Here is a 24,679-nt window from a genome sequence, read left to right on the forward strand (position 1 = left end):
CATTTCTCCCTCTACAGTCCCCTGATAACCACCATTCTACTCCCTACTTATAAGTTCAGTTTCTTTCCATTCTGTAGATGATACACCAGGCATTTGTCTTTCTTTACCTGGATTATTTTGCTTAGCATATACACATCCAGTTTATCTATATTGTTGCAGATGACATGATCCCTTCTTTTTAAAGGCAGAACCGTATTCTATAGCAGCTGTTTGGTAGCTGTTGATAGACATCCAGGTGGATTTTGTTCATATCTTGATTTGTGGATCTGCAGCTTGTGAGAGGTACCGTGATAAACATGGAAGGGCAGGTGCCTCTGACATCCTGGTTTTGCAGTCTTGTGGTGTGGACCCAGGGTAGGGTCATGTGGGTGTTTTATTTGATCTCCTTTAGGTACCTCTACACTCTTCTCCAAGATGGCTGTACTCTCCACACCCACCAATCCCTCCCTGGTAGATGTTCCCTTTTCCCACATTTTGCCAACATGTGTAAGCTTCTGACTTTTAATAGTAGCAGTTAAAGAGATATGAGATGGTGAACCTATGAAATCTAAACTAAGTCAGGACAGGAAAAGAATCATCTTGTTAGATCTCTGAGAAGAGTGTGTGATCATGTTTATAAAATGATGGGGCAGGACCTTCCCCTGCTCCTGCCTGCTCTTTCCTTAGAAGCTGCAGGCAGAGGGCCAGTGGGAACACATTAGGCTTTTGGTCCTCACCTCATAGAGTGTCAGTCCATCACCTGCAGGCATCTTTCTATGAGATGTGAACAGAGCCTCTTGGTTGCCCTGAGGTCAAGCGCTACCCCTGTTTAGCTAAGACTAACAGTGAGGCCCCAAAGGAGAGCAGGCTAGCCTTTCTGCCACACTGCCAAGGTGATATAAACAGCACCAGTTTATTTATCGACTTTCATCGATAACTTTCAGAAGCACATATTGAAAAAAATTTAATTTTGAGAAATTTTATTCAATCAAGTCCTAATATAGGAGACAGGTCACAGGTAATATACAGATCATTTATCTACATTGTTTAATGTTCCCCCCCCACCCCACCCCCACTGTTGCTTTATTTTGGCAGTTTTGTAGCATGTGAGCATTTGGTTGGTAAATATGTAACAGAGAACATAAACTTACTAATAATCATCAAGATTTGGGAACTGAAGCCAATTAAGATCATTTATACCTGACACCACCACACAATTAGTTTTTGAAAATATGAATTAAGTAAGAATATTTTTTCTACCATATAATGTGTTCTCAGGTATAGCCATTGGATTGAACTATGGTTTTCCCATGTGCCCTGGCTGTACATTAGAAAAAGCCCTAGTAATCATTTAAAATGGGGAAAGAATTTGGCCATGTTATAATGCTGATTTTAACAATAATTTTCATCTGCAATCCTTTGCATTCTTTCTCAGCAGCCTGACTGGAACAGTTTAGGCATATTGAAGATTTTCCCCATTATTTTCTTTTTCTTCCTCTCCCACTGGCCTGTAGTCATAGCCCTTCTAAATATGTTTGCCATATGTGGAGAGTTTTCAGACCTTCTCATCTGAAAATGTGTACATGAGTGTGTGTGTGCACATGAATATGTTCACAAGCGCATTTTGTTCGAGAAAAGGGTGGGCTGGGGGAGAACACCTATGTGTGTATTTGGCAGAGGTTTCCATCTCAAAGCCAAAGGCGCTGTCTTTTGTTTTTGGCAAACCTGAGCACAGATCCGATCTGAGTCCCACAGATGTCTGTGAGGGACAGGTCTCCACATCTCTCCCTGACAGTTCCCCTCAATATAATCACCCTGCAGATGGAAGATAAAAAGCAGGAGACTCAGCCTTCAGCACTGGCTTCCAGCAGAGGTCATGACAAAAGGAGGGTTTGGGATATCAGATATCAAGTTACTGAGAGTCCAGAATGGTTCAGGAAAAGTCAGGGACACAGGATGGAATCTGAAGCTTTGGAATGTAGCCTCATTTTCTAATTAAAATTATATTTTGTTTCCTAGGAAACGAAAATCAATAATAATAATGAATTAAAGGGTACTATGGGGGAATCAGTTTCTGAACAAAGGCCAAAGGAACTGACTAGATGGATCTTGGCCCAGTCTGTGCACACAAAGTTATACCTGGCTCTCTCTCTCTGTCCTGAGAAGTAGAAAGCCAGATCCTAAAATGAGGCAGTCCCCATGGGTTCTATGTACTCTGGTGTTTTTGCAAATGCATTTGAGCATGTATTCATGATTGTGGAACCCTCCAGGTTGTTAGCTACCAACAAGGAGTGCATGCTCGGCTTGTAATAGAAAATGAACAAACATCTGTGCAGACTAATGGACTTTTGGAATGTATTTGTACAATTGGCAATACCTCTGGAGTTCCTGAGGGAGATGAGGTTTTGAGTGGCCTATGGAATAAACCATAAGTTGAAGAAATGATTATACATCTGGACTCTGCATGTGTTCTCTTCTCTACAAAGTTCCCACCTGGACCACAGGTACCTTTCTCTGCCCTACATCTGGCTTCTGTTAGGCTTAATGAGAAAGAAGACAACTTGACCGGTCAACAGAACAGGCCATAGCTTGACTATGCCTACAGGAAGAGGTCTTGTCTCACACTTAGAACAAGACTAGAAAAGTATAGGCTCTTTCATTGGCCTGAATGTCACTGTCACCTCTTCTTATTTGTGGCATAATTGACAAATATCTATTTTTTTTCTGAAACCTTTTTAATGTCTACAAGAGAGCTTAAAGAAAACTATGTGTCACATTTGACAAAAGATAACTTTCTACCACCAGCCATTGTGTGCCTGCTGTTGCACACAGGTTCCCTGATGTTGCAGAGGTTTTGTATAAAGTGGATTAGCAGATGGTCATCCAGCTAATGGCTGTCTTATTTTATCTTCTTTAATAAAATATTTTTGGAAACTTTTTGTTTACTTTTTCCTTTGCAAGGAATATTTTGGATATTCAAGACTATTAGATATTAAAGAAATATCTCAACCACTCTAGAAAGTATGAAGATGAATGGCTGCCTTTTGAAATATTAACTTTCTTCATATAAGTTTTGATTTTCAATATAAAACATTGCAAATATAACAAAAACTTTTTAGCTCACTCAAATTCCATTACGTGCTTTGCCTCCCCAGAGGCAGCCCCTGTATCTATTGGATATTTATAATTCCCACATATGTGTTTATATTTTTATTGCATGTGATATGGCCATAAATAATCTGTATTATTTCTTTGCACATTTTCAAACTATGTAAATGATATCCTGCTGCATATCTTTCTGCATCTATTTTTTTCTGGTCCTTGTTTCATTTCTGAGATTTGTTCAATTTTTTTTAATTGTACAGTGTCCTGGCTCTGTCACAACTTACTTACCCATTTTTTTGGCAAGAATATTCAGAAATTCTTTTCAAACGTTTTTTATAACTACAAGCAACAGTGCTGCAGTCCTGTTTGAAAATGTCCTTTGTGTACTTGAGAAAGTTTTTTTTTTTTATATTTATTTATTTGTGTGGGGGTGGGTGGGTCCGTGCACACACTCTGGCCTGCATGTGGAGGTCAGAGGACAACTGGCAGGACTTGGTTCTCTCCTTCCCCCATGTGGATCTTAGGGATCACATTCAATAGTCGAGCCTGGTGGCAATCACCCTTACCTCTAGCCTTCCAGCTGGCACTGGAGGATTGTTTTCTAAGTGCAGTGTGTGTACCAAAAGTAGAATTGTGAGGATACATGCCATATGAACCTTACTCCTGCTGCCAGGTTGCTTTCCACACTGATACTAATTTACATTCCCACCCCCAGACACTCTTATGTTGCTCTGAGTCCTCAGCTAGTTGTTTTTTCTTTTCCCATTATAAACTGTGCTATCTTGTTGTAATTTGCATTTCTGGTTGCAGTTAAGCATTTTTTTTAACCCTTCTGTTTTCATTTGTGATTTGTATTTTTTTTTTTTTTTTGGCCAGTTTTTAAAATTGTATTTTCTTATTGATTCGAAGAGGTCTTTTACATCTTCTGAATACCAACCCTTTGTATATGCTACCTTTTTTCAGTGTGTGTGGCTTGTCTGTTTGATTGGGGTAATTGAAGGGAGAAGACCCACTCTAAATGCGCTATGGCCCTGAACCTGCTCAAACGAGGACCGTGAGCTGAATGCAGGGGTTAATTACATTCTGAATCCCCACTGGATTCAGAGTGACTCACTTCCTTCTGCTTCTGTGGCCACATTTCCCCTGCTGTGACACCCTAGAACTGTGAGCCAAAATAAGCCTTTCCTTGAACTGCTTTTCCTGGTATTTTATGCCAGAAACAAGTCAAATAGCTAATACAGCTATAGAAAAAAAGCCTCTATTTCCCTATGGTTGAGTTTTCATGATGTGTGTTTTCTTTAATTTTTGTCTGGCTTACCATTGGAGAACTACTCTTTGTTTCCTCCAAAGCATTTTTTAAGGTATTTTTCACACTTGACTGAGTTATATAAAACTTGGGAGCTCCTGCCTATTTTATTTACAGTATTAAAGGGCCATGCTGTTAATTTCATCACAGAACTCTTCGGGGGGGGGGGGAGCTGTCAGTACTGAGGAATGAAAGGTACATGTTTGCTAAAATTCAGATTTACACTAGAAAGCAGAAATGCTATCACTTCCACACCCCCTGGTTTTCCTTGAAGTGGGACTATCCACTGATTTGCTTAGCCACTGGAAAGTGAGGAGTGGAGTACACACCACGTCCAAGCAAGAGTGGTACTTGAAGGCTACTTTGTCAGACATAAATAAAGCCACCTTGTTTTCTTAGGTTGTTGTTCGTATGGAAAATCTCTCACTTTTAGCTTTGTGTTTCCTTGTTCTTCCATTGACAGTATATAGTTGAATCTTGTTTTTTGCCTATTCAGCCAAGGTATCCTTTGTTCAGTGACTTCAGTCCATTTATTTGGGTTATTGTAGATAGGGAAGAACTTAGTGTCATTTCAGTTTTTGTTCTGGTTGTTTTGTAGCCACTTTAATCCTTGCTTCCTCCCCCCCCCCCCCCGTCAACCCCTGACCACTTTTGTGTGGTATTAAGCTTTGGTCCCTTTTTCTCTTTATCACAAGGCTCTTGAAGCATCCCACACTTGCCCTACCCCTCTTGTTTGGGGAGGGGTGGGGTTCCAGAGATGGGACCTCTCAGGTTAGACTCCCAAATGAGACAAAGTTAAGGATAAATTGTAGGAATCAGAATGTAACTAAGAAAGATACTATGTCTGTGAGGCACTCAAAATCAAGAGCAACTTGTTACCCAGTTGGTCCTTAAAAGGCTGATAAATAAAATACTTCAGATTAAGGAAAAGTGTGTACAGAGATGCAGATGTACACAATAAGCCACAGGACTTAGATGGAGGTGCCTTTTGAGTTAGAAGCAGACAGATAGAATCAGCATGTTTATTAGCTTGGTAAGTATTGGACAAAGAAAAAGTTGGTGAATTTGTGATATGTACAGACCAGTGTTCACTGGCAAGCTCGAGCACTGACAGGAGGCAGTCCAACAGAGGAGAGGGAGAGTGGATCACTGGTACAGTGTTCTTTTAATTAAAATCAGATCCCCAAACAAGGTTCTTGTTAAAGGGATTTGTCATGGGGATGATAAGAGTCTAATAAAAATAACTCAGCATGAAATTGCACGTTTCCGAGAGGAAGCAATAAATGGGAATTTGTGAGTCCGAATAGTCTTCCAAGTGTCCTAACGAACATTTCCAGGACCTGTTCATGGGAAATAGGGACATCCTGAGGGACCCTGAGGGTGTGTTAGAGATCTGACCCAAGAATTACTGAACTGGGTAATTGAGTGGGTTATGTTTGATATCTAGCAAGTACATATTTTGGAATCAACTTCCCTGTGCTCTTTTTCTTAATTTCTTTCTTATTTTAAAAATACAACCAAATACAGATAATGGCATAAGGAGCATTCATGTTCTCAGCACAGAGATGAATGTTGTTAATAGTGCCTCATATTTACTTTCAGTTCCTTTTAGTTTTTTTAAAAAATATATAGATGATGGAGCTGGAGAGGTGGTTAAAGTGGTAAGGTGCCTGCCCTGTAAGCCTGAGGACCCAGATTCCATTCCTTGTCTCCCTCATAAAAGCCAGTTACACGTCTGTAACCATGGTACTAAGCAGATAGAGACAGGTGGACCTTTGCAAGGGCTCACTGACCATCCAGGCTAGCCAAGTCAGTGAGTTCCTGATTCGGTGAGAGACCCTGTCTGAAAAAATGAAGTAAAAAAAAAAAAACAATAGAGGAAAGATACCTAGTGTCAGCCTGTCTGGTTTCTACTACAGTCTCCGCCCCCCTTCTCTCTCTCTCTCTCTCTCTCTCTCTCTCTCTCTTTCTCTCTCTCTCTCTCTCTCTTTCTCTCTCTCTCTCTCTCTCTCTCTCTCTCACACACACACACACACACACACACACAGAGAGAGAATGAACTTTTTTCTATTTTATGTGTATGTGTACTTAGCCTGCATGTGTGTATACCACTTGTGTGTCTGATGCCAAAAGGAGATGTAGAATTTCCTGGAACTAGAGTTACAGGATTTTAGTCACCATGTGGGTCCTGGGAATTGAACCCAGGTCCTCTGGAAGAGCAGCCAGTGCTTCATCTTTCTAGCCCCATAAACTTTTATAATTGTAGATAAAATTGAAATTTTTTAAAAATCCTTTTACAGCCCTTTCATCTCTCCCCTCACATTTTTCCTTTCATCATAGACAACAATCCTGAACTTCATATGATCAGTGTATTTATTTTCCCACAAACTCATATTTTGTACTTATAATTTCCTTGAGAATATATAATGCTTTTTGGTTTTGTGGCGTTCAAAAAATAAAAAAAAAAAAAACATTTTATAGAAGTAATATATCGTGGCACCTTTCACAGTTTTCTTTTTTCACGAATGATGTATTTGTTTTTTAGTCCTGAGTGTTTTGGGTTTGGGAAAGTTTTTTCTTTGTCTGTCTGGGCTGGAACTCCCAGAGATCCTGCTGCCTCTGCCTCCCAAAAACTGGGACTAAAAGTGTGTGCCACCACTCCTGGCAGAACAGTATGTTTCTATGATCTGTGTTTGGAGAGTCAAATCTAGCCGTCTCTTTTGTTGTGCAGCATGTCATTACCCCAACATGCAGTACATTCCTTGTTGCTGTGAATAGAGGGAACATTAAAAAGGCCACATTCCTAGAGAACAAGAGCATAGAAGGAGAGGAAGAATGACCTTCTGAGGTGACTACATGGAATGGAGAGACAGTATTGCTTTAATATCTGTAGTAATAGTGACTGACTTTGTGCTGGGAAATGTTCTAAGCACTCTTAGGTAGATACTGCTGTTGACCTTACTTTATAGACAGTGAGACTGAAGCCCAAAGAGCTTACTCAAATACTAGAGTATCTAATTACCTGGAGTGACCTAACTAAGTACCAGAACTAGGACCCAGACCCAGCTCAACACATTCCAAAGACAAGGCTCTTGGGTGTAAGGTTGTCTGGCTGGCTAGGCAAGGGTCCCATTTTTCCCTCCTGTGAGTTCCTCCTGAAACTACACATCCTTCCTCCCAGATGAGGACCATGCTCTGTCAAGGGTATAAAAGAACCTGTGCTTCCCCAGCAGTACCTTCAAGCTAGCTCCCAAGACAAAGCTTTAAGCTACACTGCCATGCTGTGTATCCATCTTCATATCTTGCCTGGTAGCCTTACCCTTCACTGACTGTAATCCAGCTTCCATTGCAACCGCCTCCTTAAAATTGCTTTAGCCTGCATCAACAAGATGATTTCAACTCTATTCTTTCTGTAGCTTCTGGTGAAGTTGATACTTGCAGCCAGTACCTAGTACATCAAGTACATGCAGCCTGTGTTTTACAGGGATGAATAAGGCAGGCAAACTGCAGTGGCTGAAGAATGCTTGTGTCTTGTTCAGTGGATGGCTGCAGACTTGTTTGTGGATGATTAATAGGCCAATTCGCTGCCCCAGTCCTGTGTTTGTCTCTGACTAAAATAAATCATATAGTTGTTTCATTTGTGGCTTCACAACATAGGAAAGTAATATATTTAAGTATTTACTACTTTTGATTTTATTTTTCCAAATAGGAATCTGTACAATCCATGTGATTGTCTTGATGGTGACAATTATTTCTCATTATTTCTCATGTAATTATTGAAAATGAATGGCAAAAAGTTAATTTGCTTTGACCTTTTACCTATTTTCTCTACTAGAATCTATTTGAATTAATTTAATGCTAATTTGAAAACATCCAAATCTCTGCAGAATATTTAATAATTTTCATTCCATATGGCCAAACAAAAAGCTACTCCAAGCAAAATTCTTTCATTTGTGAAGACACAGTGGTAAGCTTTTTATCCTGTTGCCAAGGCCAAGCATTGGAACCAACATGGAAGGGAAAGCATTTCTTGCCTCTTTCCACGTCGTTCACAGTCACTCGCTGTGTTTTCATCCCTTTCCTCCATCCAATAAAGAGGGAAAAAGGTTCTCTCACTCTGCCTCATGCCTAAAACTAGTGCGTGCTAGCTGTGTTTGAATGGGAATATGTTTTCTCTGGTGACTGGAAGCGACTCCAGTCCTCAAGGCTATATCCTGGGTTACTGTTTGTGCCTGAGAGCTGTTTGTTTGCAGCAGCAGTTAGCAATTTTCCTGGACAGTGCTGTCATAGCCATTGCCTTCACTGAAACCCAAATGCCTCTTAGAAGAAAGATGACAGATTCCACCCAGCCACTTGCAAAACTTTAAAAGCAATTCCTTGTCAAACACGTGAAAAACAACTCTTCCTTCTCTATAACTTGAAGGGGGAAAAAAGAGAATATCTTACTCCAGATGTTGGTTCCTTGCTAGTTAAACAGGCCTGGGCTGGTTCATCCCCATTCCTTTATGTTCTCTCTGCAAAACCCACAGAGAACACATTTGGGGCCACTTTGCAGAATTGGCAAGAGTCTCTGCTTTTTAAGGGAATCATATGGACACAGAATGCCACAATCAATAGACTCGGAATCCCCAGGGCCCAGAAATGGGATGCTTAGGACTCACATTCTAGGTCATCAGTTAGAATATGGCCTGGACCCAAGAATCATCCCAATTGTTGCCAGGTTTTGCTTACTTGATTAAACTTGATTCAAACAAAACTAGGTTGAGAAGAGTTTGTATTTTCTTGTTGATTAGTGGTGGGAGCCGGGGAAACGACAGAAAGAAATGAAGGTGGGGAAGGAGTCAAAAGAGGAGGAACTCAGAACTTTAAGACTCCCCTTTTGGGGGACAGGTGATGCAGCCCATCCACTTTCTCACCACTGCAGATCTGAGCAGGCCAAGCTTTTCATTGGAGTTAGGTGCCTTTCTTTGCCATCTACATGAAAAGTGTTGCAGCTGTATTCATGGATTTAAAGAGGGTCAGAGAGGACTTCAGATCTGGAAGGGAAGAGGGGAGGAGAGGGAAGGGGAGGAGAGGGGAGAGGAGGGAAGAGAAGAGAACAGAGGAGAGGAGAGAGAGGAGAGGAGAGGAGATTTATTGACAAATCTGGCATTCCAAAGGGATGGATACCCTAGGATGTAGTGGAATCCACATTGAAGATACTGAGGCATCCCTGGTCACCTCCTTGCTAGGGATGTTGAGGACTTAAAACAATATACTGGTATTTGTATTAGTTGTGTTGGGTTTTTTGTTGTTGTTGTGCTGCTGGTGATGGTGTTTTGTCTTGGTTTGGTAACTTCTTTACCTAGGTCTATGTATCTGGAACCACAGCCCAGCCCTTCACCTGTTTCCTTTTAATATCCTTGACTTGGGTCATTCTCAACTATTTCAGCCAATACATCTTGTCTGATTAGTTCTGCTTATGTACAAGTCAACATTGACCTTTTTGTTACTATTTCCCCTTTAGGTGTCTGAGCACACTCAATTAAGTTGGATCCTCACCTGCATGGTCAGACTGCCTCGACTACAGCATTTACACCAGTGGAAGGTAAATGCCAAGATATGATTATTAATGGGAAGAAAGGCTTCTGTTTGTTGTGCCAGGTTCTAGGCGTCCTGAGTTCAGGTTCTAGGATTCCTGAGTTCACTTGCCACCCTGGTATGCCACTCACTTTTGGCTGGAGCAGCATCATTCACCTGTCCACATCACTGTGTTAAGCAGGAACTAGAAGGCTTCACCAAGACATAATCCTGTTTGTTATTTGTTTTATCTGTATTTGGATAGACTTGTTAATGACCTTGAACCTACCACATTATAATTAATTAATGAACAGTCAGAATCTGTGGAATACTGGTCCCTGAGGTTGCCTCCCATCTCCACTGGAACTAACAAGCATCCCAGAAAGAACATGTTTCGCATTAAAACAAGTTGAGCCTAGGCAACAGTTAAAACTCACAGAAAGAAAATTAAGACTGTTGTTTTAGGAAGTCCCACCAAGAAAAGTAAATTAAATAATTCATCATACATTACTGCCATTTACTTTTGCAAATTAGTTAACTTGAAGTAGGTAGCCCCAACTATGTCAATACTAGTTTTAGTTTCAGCTTCTTTTGAGCATATTTTCTGCGTCCTGGGAAGATATGCTAAGGGAAATTCTGACTGGGACAGTGAGCACGGGAGGAGTGTGTGAGGCTGGGGTCAGGGTTGCTGAGGTCAGGGTTATCTGGACGGTTGATGGGACGGCATCTATAGCACATTAACAGCACTCAGTAATACTACTGTTCTTCCTCTACATTACCTTGCTTGCTTGTAATTACAAGGACCAGTATGCTAATATAAAAAGTACAGGGCTGGGGAGATGGCTCAGAAGTCATGAGTGTTGTTTGCTCTTTCAGCACCCATATTAGGTGGCTCGCAGCAGCCTCTAACTCCAATTTTAGGGGATCCTATACCCTCTTTCTGGCACCTACACACATGTGACATGCATACACACACACACAAACACACATATGCATAATTAAAAAAATAATAGAAATAATATATCCACAAATTGGGCAGCAAGATGACTCAGCACTAGCCTGATGACCTGGACTTGATTCCTAAAATCCACAGTGGAAGAAAAGAGCTGCCTCTCTAAAAGCGCTGACCCTCTGACCTCTACATGCAAGCTTTGGCATGAGCCTTCAGTCATGCCAACATGCATAGGTGCAAAAGGACATGTAGGTGTACACACACACAAATAAAGATTTATCAGTAAATTTAATACAACTTTATTTTTTGATCTTTTTCTAAAATATTTATTTACCATGTATGGGGGAGGGTGAGTGATGGCCTGTGGAGACTAGAGGACAACTCGCTGTAAGAGTTCTCAGTTTCCAGAATATGGGTCCTGGGGATAGAACTTGGGTCATCAGGTTTGTGGCAAGTATTTTTAAAACCACTGATCTGTTTTGCCTAGCCTGGTAAGCAGCTTCTCAAAAATTAGGCTGTTTTGGGGTTTTTTTTTTTTGTTTGTTTGTTTGTTTCCAAATTACTCTTTTCTAAATTAATCTTTTAAGAACTTCACCCAGTAACATTTATGATAAGAGGCAAGTTGATTCCTATTAACTTTTTGAAATTTAATTTTATAATGATTTCTGAATGTAGCTGATTTGGAATCTAGAAAATCCCTTTGTGAAATGAATGTGAAATAGAGTTGGCACAGGATCCCTCCTGGGACAAGGGGCCATGTGTGTAGCTCAGTGGTAGAGCTTGGGTGGGCTTTGCCCCAGCTCCAAAAATAAAATAACATGCAAATGGTAAAAAGTCCCTCTTACTTCTCCTAGAGGCTGGAGCATGAACATGATAAGCACCCAGATGACGATGACGCTAGAGCTGCTAAAAGGGACCGAAGTCTATGTTATTACAGGTGGCTCCAGTGCATACTTTGCTTCCTTAAAGTTTCTTAATTGAGCAACAAAATCAGGTTCAAGTCAGATTTCTTTCTCTTCCTCCTTGTTTCTCCAGGCTAAGGCTGCAAAGCAGAAGCATGGAACAGTAGGCCTGCTCACGTACCCAGTCCTGCAGGCGGCAGACATTCTGTGCTACAAGTAAGGAGGAAGGCCAACCCTGGGCTTGTGCTTAGGAACTCTCACCATGGAAAGTGTGTGTGTGTGTGTGTGTGTGTGTGTGTGTGTGTGTGATTTTTTTGTTCATGGAAAGGTCTCATTGTGTAGCTCAGGTTCCTTGTGAATGTGTAACCCTCCCACCTCAGGCTCCTGAGTGCAGGAATCACAGACATGTGTCACACAATAGTGTTTTTAACTCTTCAGGAAAAGGTTTGGCTTGCACAGAAGGGGCAACAAAAAAGGATCAGATATGTCAGTCAGCACTACGTACTAAATCTGTGTGTGTTTCAGTGACTTTTTAGACCTAGTACGGAGTGCCTACTATGTGTTAGTGATCTTTCTAAGTGATCTCTGTGTTTGAACCCTAATAGTCTTTTAAAATTTGTCATTGACACCCCTATTCTTCAGAAGAGGAAGCCAAGGCACAGAGTGGTCAGCAGCAGATCCAAAGTCACAGTAGCTGGTAAAGCATGGAGCCAGGATCTGAATCCTAGGGGTGCTCCCCGTCTAAGGCCAGGCAGAGTTGTCACGTTGAGTGTGTGGTGGTATGCTAGAAGGCAGTGACAAGAAATAGGTAGTAGCTAGAACTGCTCTTCTTGTGGCCAGGAAGCATAAGAGGAGAAGAGAAGGGAAGTGGGGGGGGGGGGAGGGAGGATCATGGACAGGAATGGGCATAACACCAGTCTGTAGTGGCAGTTATGTGAGTGTGAGCTCTCCATGTGTATCTGTTTTGTTTTCTCTAGTGGGGCTTGAACTGAGGGCCTCACACTTGCTAGACAAGCACTCTACCACTGTGCTAGACCTACAGTCCCATTTTTGTGTTTTGGCTTCTGAAACAGGATCTAGTTAAGTTGTTCAGACTGGCCTTGAATTCACTCTGTGAATTAACGCTGGCTTTTAACATGTATTCCTCTTGCGTCAGCCTTTGGGTAGCTGGAATTACAGCCTGTGTCCCAGGCCCAGCTCTAAATTTATTTTACTGTGCTGCTATCTGCCTTGCTTCTCATACTGTTTGTTGACATCAGTGAGCTAAAGAGGGGCGACGGGGGCTAAGTGCTTACCACGCTTTCTTAGTTTGGTAAAATTAGCACTGATGGGAGATGTCATTCTGTATGTTTCTCATACTGGTTAATAAATAAAGCACTGTTGGCCAATAGGAAAGGAAGATAGGAGGGACTAGGAGTCAAGGAGGAAAGAGGAAGTAGGAAGGAGGGGTCAGCATGGAGAGACCGGGGAGACCAGATGCCTGCCCCACTCCCTGGTAGGTGAAAACACGGGGAAATACATAGAAATGGGTTAATAATTAAGACAGAACTGGCTAATAAGAATCAAGTACCTGGCCAACAGAATTATATCAAATACAGAGTCTCAGTGTATTATTTGGGCCTGGCGCAGCGGGGGGACAAGACCAGGTGGCGGGCAGAAAATCCATACTCCTTACATAGCACAGACTTAATTTTTTCCAACTCTGTAATATCTCAGACAGATTAGTCCCTATTATAGATTTTAGCAATGTTAATACACAATTGCTTTCTTTTCCTTAAGTTGAGAACATTCACCTTTTCACCAGTTCCCTTCCATGTATCTGACTTACCAACAACATTGTACACTTTGGGACCAGTATAATGTGACTTAACCATTGTGGGGCTGCGTCCATTGATGTGAGAGCTCATGTAGCTCAAGGTACATAGTCATCATGGAAGTGTTGATTGATGATTGATGACACACTGGGGAAGGACAGTGTGTTGTTTAGAGTCACATGCATATTGTTTCTGGGATTTTTCGTGTTATATTTTTAGGCCTCAGTTGATTTTAGGTAACTACAAAAATTAGAAACCTACAAAAATTTAAACTGTGGCAAGAGGTACCTGATGTATATTTTTATCTGTTGCCCAAAATCTAATTGGCAAAATGGTATTGTAGTTCTTTTATTTGCAAATTGGATGAACAGGGCACCCCTCTGGGAGTTATTGAGCAAATTGCATAGGAGCCACAGCACATGACACGAACTCTATGGTTTGTAGATATAGGAGGACACTTAGGAGACTGGCATTAATGAAGCTGCCTCCTAACATCTCAAAGAATGTTGTATGTGCTGCCGTGTTTAGACTCAAGCCCTAGGTTTTAAATGTCCCCATATCATAAACAAAACTGAGTGGTTCCGATGTGGCAGGCAAACCTTAACATTTTCTGCTGGCTATTCTGTATCTGTCTACTTCCAACATCAGCAAGATTCACTCAAAAAAATACTTAGTGTTTCCAAGGTAGGTAGGTATTTCTTTCCAATTCTGTACGTGCTGATTCAGTGGTTGGAATAGTGCTTCTTCCAGGATTCAGAAAGGAAGGTGGATGATAATGGCAGAATTCTTCTGTTCTTATCCATGTTCTGATATGTAGAAACAGTTTGTCCAAGCAAACAGATAAAAAATTATTTTCTACAAGACCAGGCAATTTTCTATCTTCAAGATGGTGGTCTCCTTCATTAGCCTAGACATTTCTTATCATATTTCAGGCTCTGCAGCTGGGAGTAGTTTCTGTTTTTTTGTTTTGTTTCACATATTTCTGTATATGTGAAAAGTTGTAGCCAAAATGTCTAGGAATATTTATATTACAAACACAGGTATGTTGATAGATTGAAGTATGGGTAAAATATCTGATTCCTGTCCACCAGAAAATGTATGGCCTCTTCATAAAAATATTAGTGCAAGTCAAATATAGGTTTCGCATTTGCTTTTGTTAAAGTCTGCATGAGAATGAGTGGTATAGTAAGCCAGAAAACAAACACTAGGACAGGAATGGAGAAGCAGCTTCAAATAGGCTTAGAGAAGACATATGTAATTGTTTTCATAGGGGTTGTTGAAGGAACCCAGGGATAGAGAGCTGAGATTATCTTATCCAGAGAACATGATAAAGAACAGAAATTTAAGCCAAGCCTGTAAGTATAGGTCTGTGATCCCAGCTCTTTATCAGGCTGGGCAGGAAGGTCACAAGTTCAAGGCTAGCCTGAGTGACTTTTTTTTTTTTTTTTTTTTTTTTTTTTTTTTTTGGTTTCTAATTGGGTTTTTTTTGTATTTTTTATTATTGTTTTTCTTTTACATATTGACCCCAGCTCCCTCTCCTTCCCTTCCTCCCTCTCTCCCTCCCTTCCATCCCCCACCATCACCTTCCCATCCCATTCCCCCCCACTCCACAGGGAGTTGGTGCCTTCTAGGAGGGATCATCAAAATCTATGAAGTCATTTGAAGTAGGGACTAGGCTCTCCCTCCTGCCTCTAGTATCCCTCCATGGGGAATGTGCTCCTAAAGTCCTTTTGTGCACCAGGAATACATCCTGGTTCCACTGCCAGAGGTGCCTTAGACTGCCCAGGCCTTCTAGCTGAGACCCATGATCAGGGTGTCTGAATCAGTCCCATGCTGGATTCCCAGCTATCAGTCTGGGGGCCCATTTGCTCCTTCTTTTTCAGGTCAGCTGTCTCTTTGGGTTTCTGTAGTATGGTCTTGTCCTCCTTCTCTGCATCTGGATTCCAGTTCAGTTCAGTGTTTAGTTGTGGGTGTCTGCTTCTGTTTCCATCAGCTACTAGATAAGGGCTCCGTGATGGTGGATAAGTTAATCATCATTCTCATTATCAGGGAATGACATTAATGGTGGCCTTTCCATTGTTGCTCAAATTGTTAGTTGGGGTCAGTCTTATAGGTCTCTGGACATTTCTCTAGAATCAGTTTTCTCTTCAAACCTATAATGGCTCCATTTTGTTTCTATATATATATATACATATATATATATATATATATATATATATATATATATATGAATGAGAGAGAGAGAGATACACACACAATGTATTTATATTCAGCAGGTATTTTTAAGTACATGTGATACAGCAATTCTAGACAGAGCCACTGTACATGCTGGAGAAGGGAAGACCAACAAGTGTTGAGCAGAGAAGGGAAGGGAAGACCGACAAGTGTTGAGCAGAGAAGGGAAGGGAAGACCGACAAGTGTTGAGCAGTATTCTCCAGGACATCCTGGTGGCTGATAGAATCATGCCATTCAGATTCTCAGGGCAGCTCTGTAAGGTAGGTGGGTGATACCCACATAAAGAAATTAGCTTTCGGGGCGAGGCAGTGCGGTGCCTGAGCACTTCCCTAGTATGTGTGAGGCATCACCAAAACTAATAATAAATAGTAACAATAAGTAATAATCTTTACATTTTAAAATGAGAGAAATTAGCTCTCAGGGAAAATCTGCTAAGTCTGCATAGACAGAGTGATCCCCTGACGTTGGGTTATGTATGTTTCCCAAGAGTTTGAGCTGAGAAACAGGAGATGAGGTGGAGACAGTAGATCAGTAGGTACAATGGTCCTAGGGAGTGTGCTCAGCAGAGCGTTGCACTCACCTCCAAGCCTGGCAACCTAAGTGCAAGCCTCAGAGCCTATGTGCAAGAACATTGGAGAACATTGACTCCCACAAGTAGTGGCAGGCCATAGTGCACACACTAAGTAAATAAATGTTTTTTAAAAATAGTTTGAAATGACACTGGAGAGTGAGTAGTAAAAACTCTTAAGTAGAAACCACGCTCTTCTAGTCGTCTTTTTTTTTTTTTTTTTTTTTTGTAGTGATGACATACCTGAGGTAAGTCAGCTTAAGTCAGTCTTGGCTTGGGGTTGGGAATTCCAGCACATGATTGGTTGGCCTCGTCGCTTTGGGTCTAGAGTGAGGCAGGATGTCATAGTGGAAACATATGGTGGGACAAAGCTGCTTTATTTCATGGTGACCAAAAACAGGTCTAGGGAGGCAGACCGAGGTCGCCAAATCCCCTGCAAGGGCCACACCCCAATGACCTAACTTATTTCTAGTAGGCCCAGCTCCAAAGGGGTTCCACATCTCCCAGTAGCACCATAGACTCGGCCCCACATGGTCTCTGGGGGACATTTAAAATACAAAGGAAGCCAAGAAACAAAAAGTCTACACTTTTGGAATTTCAGTTTGGTGGTTTCAGTTTGCAGGAGAGTCTTCCTGTTGTCTGGGGGTGGGAGTGCTGCCCTAGGAGTGAGCTTTTTTTTTACAGCAGGTCTTAAAACCTTAGGGTTCCTAAACTTCCTCCAGTGAGCCCAGGCCGTCTTGGAATCTTCCGATATCCTGAAAACTGCTGCCCCAACTTCATTCTACCATACTGCCTGCGCCTGCACGGTCCTTTCTTCTCTTTCTTTCTAGAATAACTATAGAGCATAGTGCTCTATTAAACCAAACTCCATTGGGAAGAAGTCTGAGGCATGGAATCTCCAGGCTTCTGGCCCCTCACTCCCCAAAGAGAGGAGTGAACTGTAGTCGACAAACAAGCCCACATGTGCTCCGCAAAGAGTAGGAAGCTGTCTGTAACGAAGTATGTTTTTTTTCCCGCCCGGCCCCACGTTTGGGCGCCATCTGTAAGGTGTACAGTTTTTTCCTCCCGCCACCAGTCTTGTCCTGCTGCCCCACCAGCCCCCATTAATACACAGAGACTCTGTATTTGATATTATACTGTTGGCCAGTTACTACTTTCTTATCGGCTAGCTCTGTCTTAAGTATTAACCCATTTGTGTTAATCTATGTATTTCCATGTGGTCTTCTTACCGGGAGCCGGCTGCCGCATACAGCTCTCTCCAGACTCTCCATCTTGGCTCCTCCTTACTTCCTCTTTCCTCCTTGTCTCCTAGCCCCTCCTATCTTCCTTTCCTATTGGCCAACAGTGCTTTATTCATTAACCAGTATGAGAAACATATACAGAATGACATGTCCCATCAGCTGTCTGTATTTTAAGGACAGTGAGTTGGGTGTCATCAATGCTTTCTAAAGGAACCCTTAAATGCAAGATGAAGCAAATGAGACTAGCAGCTGGGACAGTCTTCTCAGAGGCCATTGCACCAGCCTAGAGCACCACAGTGGTGGTAAAGAAAGAAATACTACTTCACAGTAGATCACATATGTATGACTGATATGTTGGAGGTAACCACACATTCATTATGATGTTGCCTTGCTCTAGGTGGACAGTCCTAGGAGAGGACTAATCACAAGTTAGTTTCCCTCAATGTCTAATAAGTAATTGCTATAATGGAGAGTCATTGCAGCATGTCCAGTAAGCAATCAATGAGGGGGAACCAATACTTTGTGACAGACAACCCCAAGCCCCTTTCCCAGTCTGCTGAGTAAAGGCAGCCAATCTGAAACCTCACAGGCAGAGCCAAGCAAGTAGGGAAAAGCAAGATGTACATAGGCACAAGGCTCATTCATCTGGACACTAATGCTGCCAAAGGGGAGGAACAGAGCCCAAGTAAACTTTGAGGCAATAAGGATGGATACAGAAGAAAAACGCTTCAGTCACCAAAGAAGAAGATCAGAGGCATTATTATGTGACAGAAGTTATAACAATCAAAATTATGAAAGACTTTTGTTTTATGTTGTGTCTGAGAAAGCACAGCCGGGGTGAGAGGGAATAAAGAGGAAGGAGAGAAAGAGTGGACGTATTAATATGGATATCATTATGTCGGATATAAATTTTAAAAGCACAGCCCTAAATTATTTGAAGTGAAAGGCAGACTATGAGGAGAGAGGTTGAAAACGTGAAGAGAATAAGCCCCATAAGTGAGTGGAATCAAAGCCAGGCTGAATCATGTAAAGTGTGAACTCAATGGATGAGAAGCAAAGGCCGAGATAAATTACAGGAGGTGAAAGCGGCAGCGGCCGCAGAGGGAAGAGGGACCAGAAACAAACAAACCAAAGTCAGATGCAAATGCCACGTGGAGCAACAGGACCAGGTGAAAAAAATTAAAATGTTTTTAATCCTCTTACCAAAAAAAAAAAAAAAAAAAAAATCAAAACCCCACAGAATTGTAAGAAAAGAGTCAAGGATCCAACATGAGGCAAGACGCACACCGAGTCATTATGAAAACTAAATGTGTTTTCTGTTTAGTGGGGTGGCTTTGTGAATCTGGAACCATTTTGACATGTGGAAATATTCATTTTGATGTGCTTAAAGTGTATTGATTATGGTAATTGTTTTTTCTGTGTTAGTTGCAGTCCATTGTGATTTCCTATGGGCTACTGTAATTGCTTTTTAACCTGCTCTGTTGGCTAATTTGGACTAGGGGAGCCAAGGTGACCTCTGCGTATGAGCCCCACTATAATTACTAGGTAAGAGCAGCAAAGACCAATCGAAGAGAAATTGACAAAAGCAGGCCATGTGCTTGTGGAATCCAGAGAGGAGCCCCGTGCTGAGCAGAGGGTATGGAGTAACCATGCCATTTCTAACACTCACTGAGCCACTGGCCTTCTGCTGCAGTGGGTTGAGATCTCCCAGGCCCTCTGCAGTTTCCCTGAACTGCTTTTGCTGACCTCAGAGGAGGAGGAAGCACTTCCTGGCTCACAGCCTCAGCCACACCTTCACCTTTTCACTCACTGTTCTGTTTTTCTTGTGTCTGAGTTCTCAGAAGTCCCATCAAATAGTTTATATGTGGGGATCACCCAACACTTTCACATATATTCTGTACCCAAGTCTGGATTGTCACTGGGTCTAGGCCATCCCTGGGGTTGAGCACTGGTATTTCTGTTTTGCAAGGTGAGTTGGCCATTAAAATAAAAATCTTATTCGAGGAATCAGTATGCCTCCCATAAGGCCATTTACATGTCTCTCTTGCCATTGTGGCCTTCATCGTATCAAACACTGATGAGTATTTGTCATATCTATTGTTTCCATGTATTGAGCTTTTACTATCAGGAGGTACACTTCGTAAGCCTAGAAACAGCCGGAAAAGGATGGTACCATCATTGTCTCAGTTTACAGAGGAGATGAAAGCTCGAGAAGAAAGAGAGACTCCTTGATTGGAAGCTATAGCTGTGCTATCAAACCTAACCCCACAGCCAAGTATCAAACATTGAAATCACCTGACTCCACCTGCAGTCATACTTCCTGAATTCCACTCCAGGATTCCATGCTTTGAACTCCATGTGCAGGAATGATATAATAAATAGATTTTGTACATTCTGAGTGGATTTTTTCACATCCTTATTTCTTAATAAATAAAAATTTTTAGATAAAATTCAGGTTACCTTGGCTCTTTTTCTCAAGCCATTTTCTTCTCTACAGACAGCTACAATGAATTAGAAAAGGTGGTTCAGGTGTGTCTTTTTTTTTTTTTTTTTTTTTTTCTGTCTTTCATTCTCATCATCCCTGGAGATACAACCCAGTGCCTTAAATGGATAAGGCAAGTGTTTAACCACTGACCCACAACTTCAGCCTTTACCAGGTTGCTATAATCATTACAGATCTGTGCACCTATATGTAGCATTTGAACAAATACTTTCATAATTTGCATAGATGCCAGTGTACTCTTTACATGCCCCACACTTTGCTTCCTTCGTGCTGTATTATCTTTAAGATCCATCTGCATTGTACTTTGAGATTTTCATGTATGTTCCCCGCACATCTTAACTGTCCTCCGATCACAATTCCTTGAAAATACAGAAGCATATTGCCGAAAGATCTTGAATCATTCATTGTTTGATGAGAAGAAAAACCCTCTGGCCGGAAGAGCTGTCTGCCATCTCTAATTTGAAGAATGGGTGGGGTATCTTTCAAGTGTGAGCCGCAGCTCTGAGGTAAAAGCATCTGGTCTAGGCTGGAGTAATCTGTGCTGACTGGGTGAGGGATGAGGAGTGGCTTTTAAACACAATTATGTGCAGTGCATGTGCTATTGAAGATGCCATGGCTCCCTCCAGGCAGGGGCCTGTCATGCTGGTGTTGATGGCTGCACTCTATTGCGATGGGAGAAACAGAACCGGAATAGACAAACATCTCTTCAGCCTTTGTCTGACACACAGATAAAGACTTGGGTCTCAGTGTTCACTCTGTAGTTGGTGAACATTTGTTGAACACTGACAGTGAAGTAGGCACAGGACATGCAGCTGCTTGCAATATCACTTCCGGCTAAGAAGGAGCCTTGCTGAGTTTTTCTATCTGTGTTTTATTAAAGGTCCACACACGTTCCTGTCGGAGAGGATCAAGTCCAGCACATGGAACTAGTTCAGGATCTAGCTCGAAGTTTCAACAAAAAGTATGGGGAGTTCTTTCCACTGCCCAAGTCCATTCTCAGTAAGTAACAAGTAGATGGTTGTGAAATCTGGGCACATGCTGAGGAGTGGACTGGAGACCTGAAACTTCGTTGGGACTAAATTTGGCTTTCTCACTGGCAGGCTTCAGGATTCTTATCTGGAATCCTTATTGTTTACGGCTATGTGGGACTAGGAGATGATATGGGATTCTAGAAAACATAAAAAAAGAAATTGTGAAATATGGAGGGGAACTTTAAAAAACATAATTTTAGTTTATAAAATATGTGTCAATAGAATGGGTGTATAAAATAAGATTTTACTTGATGGAGCAAATTACACACATAACATAGAGTAAGGCTCAGCAAGGTTCACTCTGTTTTCAAGTCACATGTCTAGTTGATCACAGAGCTGAGCCCTGTCAGCTCTTCTGATCCCAAAGCCTATGGCCTCACCCTTCTTAACAATCACAGTAAGATAAATGTCAGGAGAATGAGAACTGCTCAGTCATACTCTATACACAATGAGAGAGAATCAAACACTGTTTTCTGAAATGAACAGGAGAACTGGGACAGTCTAACACTGCATCTGAAATGCCAGCCTCAGATCCACTAGGGAATCCTACACGCATTGACGTCACCCTCCTTTTTTAGCAATAAGATTTCAATGTTCAGCCTATTACTGTTTTACCTATTTCAATTTCATCTTTAATAGCCATAAACTAAGCAATTATCAATAACACTGGCTTATGAAGTGCAGCTTAACATGCCTCCCCTTGTGTGTGTGTGTGTGTTTCTATGTCTGTGTGTGTGTGTGTGCATGCATGTCTGTAAATATATAATTCTGTGTATAGGTGTGGAAGGATTGCCAGAGATGGTTAAAGTTGCAGCATTCCTATAGCAAGGTGGGAGGTGGAGACAGGAGAATGGTCAGCTAGCCTAGGGGATGCTTCACAGTTGTAGAAGGAAAAGATAACCTGCCTCAAAGTGGATGACAAAAACAAATTCCCAGAAGTTGCCCTATGGCCACAAATTAACCATAATACATGTGTATCTGTAAACACATACACACACATAAAAAATTATATATGCGTGTGTGTATGTATGTATATATACATATATTTATTATTTTTCCTTATTTTACATATCAAAACCAGTTCCCTCTCCCTCCCTCTCATGTCCCTTCCATCCCATTCCCCCTCCACAGGGAGGGTGATGCCTTCCAGGAGGGATCATCAGAATCTGTCAGGTCATTTGGAGTAGGGTCTGGGACCTCCCTCCTGCCTCTAGGTTAAGGGAGCATCCCTCCATGACGAATGTGCTTCCAAAATCCTTTTGTATAGCAGGGATACATCCTGGTTCCACTGTCAGAGGTCCCATAGACTGCCTGTGAATTTCAAGATTCCATTGGGTTTTGTTTTGTTTTGTTTCTGCTGAGTAGTTGAGGGGCATCCTGGTTGCTTCCAGCTTCTTGTTATTACAAATAATGTTGCTACAAACATAGTTGAACAGATGTCCTTGTTGCATGATGTGGATCATTTGAGTATATGCCTCAAAGTTGAATTGCCGGGTCCTGTGGTAGATGGATTCCCATCTTCCTTAGGAACAGCCGTAGTGATCTCAAAAATGGCTGTACAAGTTTGCACTCCCACCAGCAGTAGAGGAGTGTTCCTCTTTCTATACACACAATTTTTAAAAATATATTAAGTGTTCACAGAGCTTAAGAGATGACTTGGAGGGTAAAGGTACTCACCATGTAAATCTGGTGGCCTGGGCTCCGTCCTGGGACCCATAAGTGTGCACTGCATGAACTATATAACCAACATAATTCCATTTGTGTCAGTTATACCCTGAATAACCACTGCTGATACATGCTGTGGATATTGTGTTAAGACCTGTTTCTGCTGTCTTTATTTGCACAATTTGATAAAATTGTTCAAATTCTTCAAGATGAAGGTGTGCCATTTTTGTTTTTGTTTTTCAAGAAAAAGTTCCTCTGTACCTTTGGAGTCTGTCCTGGAACTTGTTCTGTAGACCAGTCTGGCCTCAAGCTCACAGATATCCGCCTGCCTCTGTCTTTTGAGTGCTGGAATTAAAGTCTTGGGCCACCACTGCCCACAGAAGGTGTCTTATTTGTGCAATCAGATATCTCTGCTGTTTTTGGTGTCTTCAAGGTCTATACTGTATCATTCTTGATGGCTTGTCTTGTTTTCACCAGCACCCATGAAGAAAGTGAAATCCCTCCGTGACCCCTCAGTCAAAATGTCAAAATCGGACCCCGACAAACTGGCCACTGTTGGAATAACAGACAGCCCAGAGGAGATTGTGCAGAAATTCCGCAAGGCTGTGACAGACTTTACGTCAGAGGTCACCTATGAGCCAGACAGCAGAGCTGGTGTCTCCAACATGGTGGCAATCCATGCAGCGGTGTCAGGGCTCTCAGTGGAGGAGGTGGTGCGCAGCAGTGCAGGCATGGACACTGCACGTTACAAGCTGCTGGTGGCAGATGCTGTGATTGAGAAATTTGCTCCAATCAGGAGTGAAATTGAGAAACTAAAAATGGATAAGGACCATTTAAAGAAGGTTTTACTTGTTGGGTCTGCAAAAGCCAAAGAATTAGCCTGTCCTGTGTTTGAGGAGGTGAAGAAATTGGTGGGGATTCTATAGGAAGTCAGCCAGTTGCTACACTCCTTCAAGGCAACTTCCCGCTGGCAGATTTTAGTCTGTACATACTTGGTTTGATGGTTAGCTTCATTTGATGAATGCTTCCAATCCGTGTTCCGATTCCATCAGCAAATGGTCTAATGAGGAGAGCACAGCTCTCTATACCCCAGTTAACTGAGGTACATTTTGGGGTCTGAAGTATTCCTACATACTTGACAGCTAAACAGTGACTGAGCTCTGTTTGTGTAGTGTAGTCTGCTTGTTTGTGTAGTCTTTGCTGTAACTTTATCTGTCTGTGAACCCCTTTTATAGCTGTGCATGGAGGCTGTAAGCCTGAATCCAGTTTTTATTTGGAGCTCGTAAAGATAGGTTGATTCTTACAGCTTATGTGTCACTGAGATGATGTTTGTCCTCATGTATTTGAGAGACTTAACTTGGACCAGGAAGGTGACTCAGGCTCAAGGCACATGCTACCAAGCCTGACAGTCTGAGTTCAGTCCCCAAGATCAAGGTGATGGAAAGAGAAAACTGACTGGCATGATGTCCTCTGACCTCCATTTGTGTACCATGGTATAAGTACACACAACAACAACAAATAAATAAAAATATAATAATCTACTTAGCTTCTACTTGTTTCCTAAGAAGCCACACTGGCTTATTCCAACAAATGTCTGTTCTTGCACTCAGAGATTCAGGAGGTCACCATTTGGAAGCGTTGAATTGCTTTACTTGAGTTTATTTATTATACAAGGCCCAAGTCATGGAAAGGTTTGTTTGGTTTGATTTGGTTTTGGTTTTTTGAGTCAGAGTTTCTTTGTGTGGCTCTGGTTGTACTAGATCTTGTTCTGTAGACCAGGCTGGCCTCTAATTCACAAAGGTCTACCTGCCTCTTCCT

General features: G+C 41.8%; 1 protein-coding gene across 2 annotated transcripts in view; it reads left to right on the forward strand.

Annotated features, from left to right (window-relative positions):
- Nucleotides 1-24,022, forward strand: part of Wars2 (tryptophanyl tRNA synthetase 2, mitochondrial) — a 69,578-nt gene extending 45,556 nt beyond the window's left edge. The window contains exons 3-6 of one of the 2 annotated variants that reach the window (XM_051199055.1): nt 9,897-9,977; nt 11,937-12,019; nt 21,046-21,164; nt 23,339-24,016. In XM_051199055.1, the coding sequence (XP_051055012.1) occupies nt 9,897-9,977; nt 11,937-12,019; nt 21,046-21,164; nt 23,339-23,787 (732 nt within the window). In that variant the 3' untranslated portion in view covers nt 23,788-24,016. Of the gene's footprint in view, nt 1-9,896; nt 9,978-11,936; nt 12,020-21,045; nt 21,165-23,338 lie in introns of both variants that reach the window. The other variant, XM_051199056.1, reaches the window with a different exon arrangement.
- Nucleotides 24,023-24,679: the final 657 nt, after the last annotated feature.

The sequence above is a fragment of the Phodopus roborovskii genome, unplaced genomic scaffold, assembly GCF_943737965.1.
Source record: "Phodopus roborovskii unplaced genomic scaffold, PHOROB, whole genome shotgun sequence".
In the NCBI taxonomy this organism is placed as follows: Eukaryota; Metazoa; Chordata; class Mammalia; order Rodentia; family Cricetidae; genus Phodopus; species Phodopus roborovskii.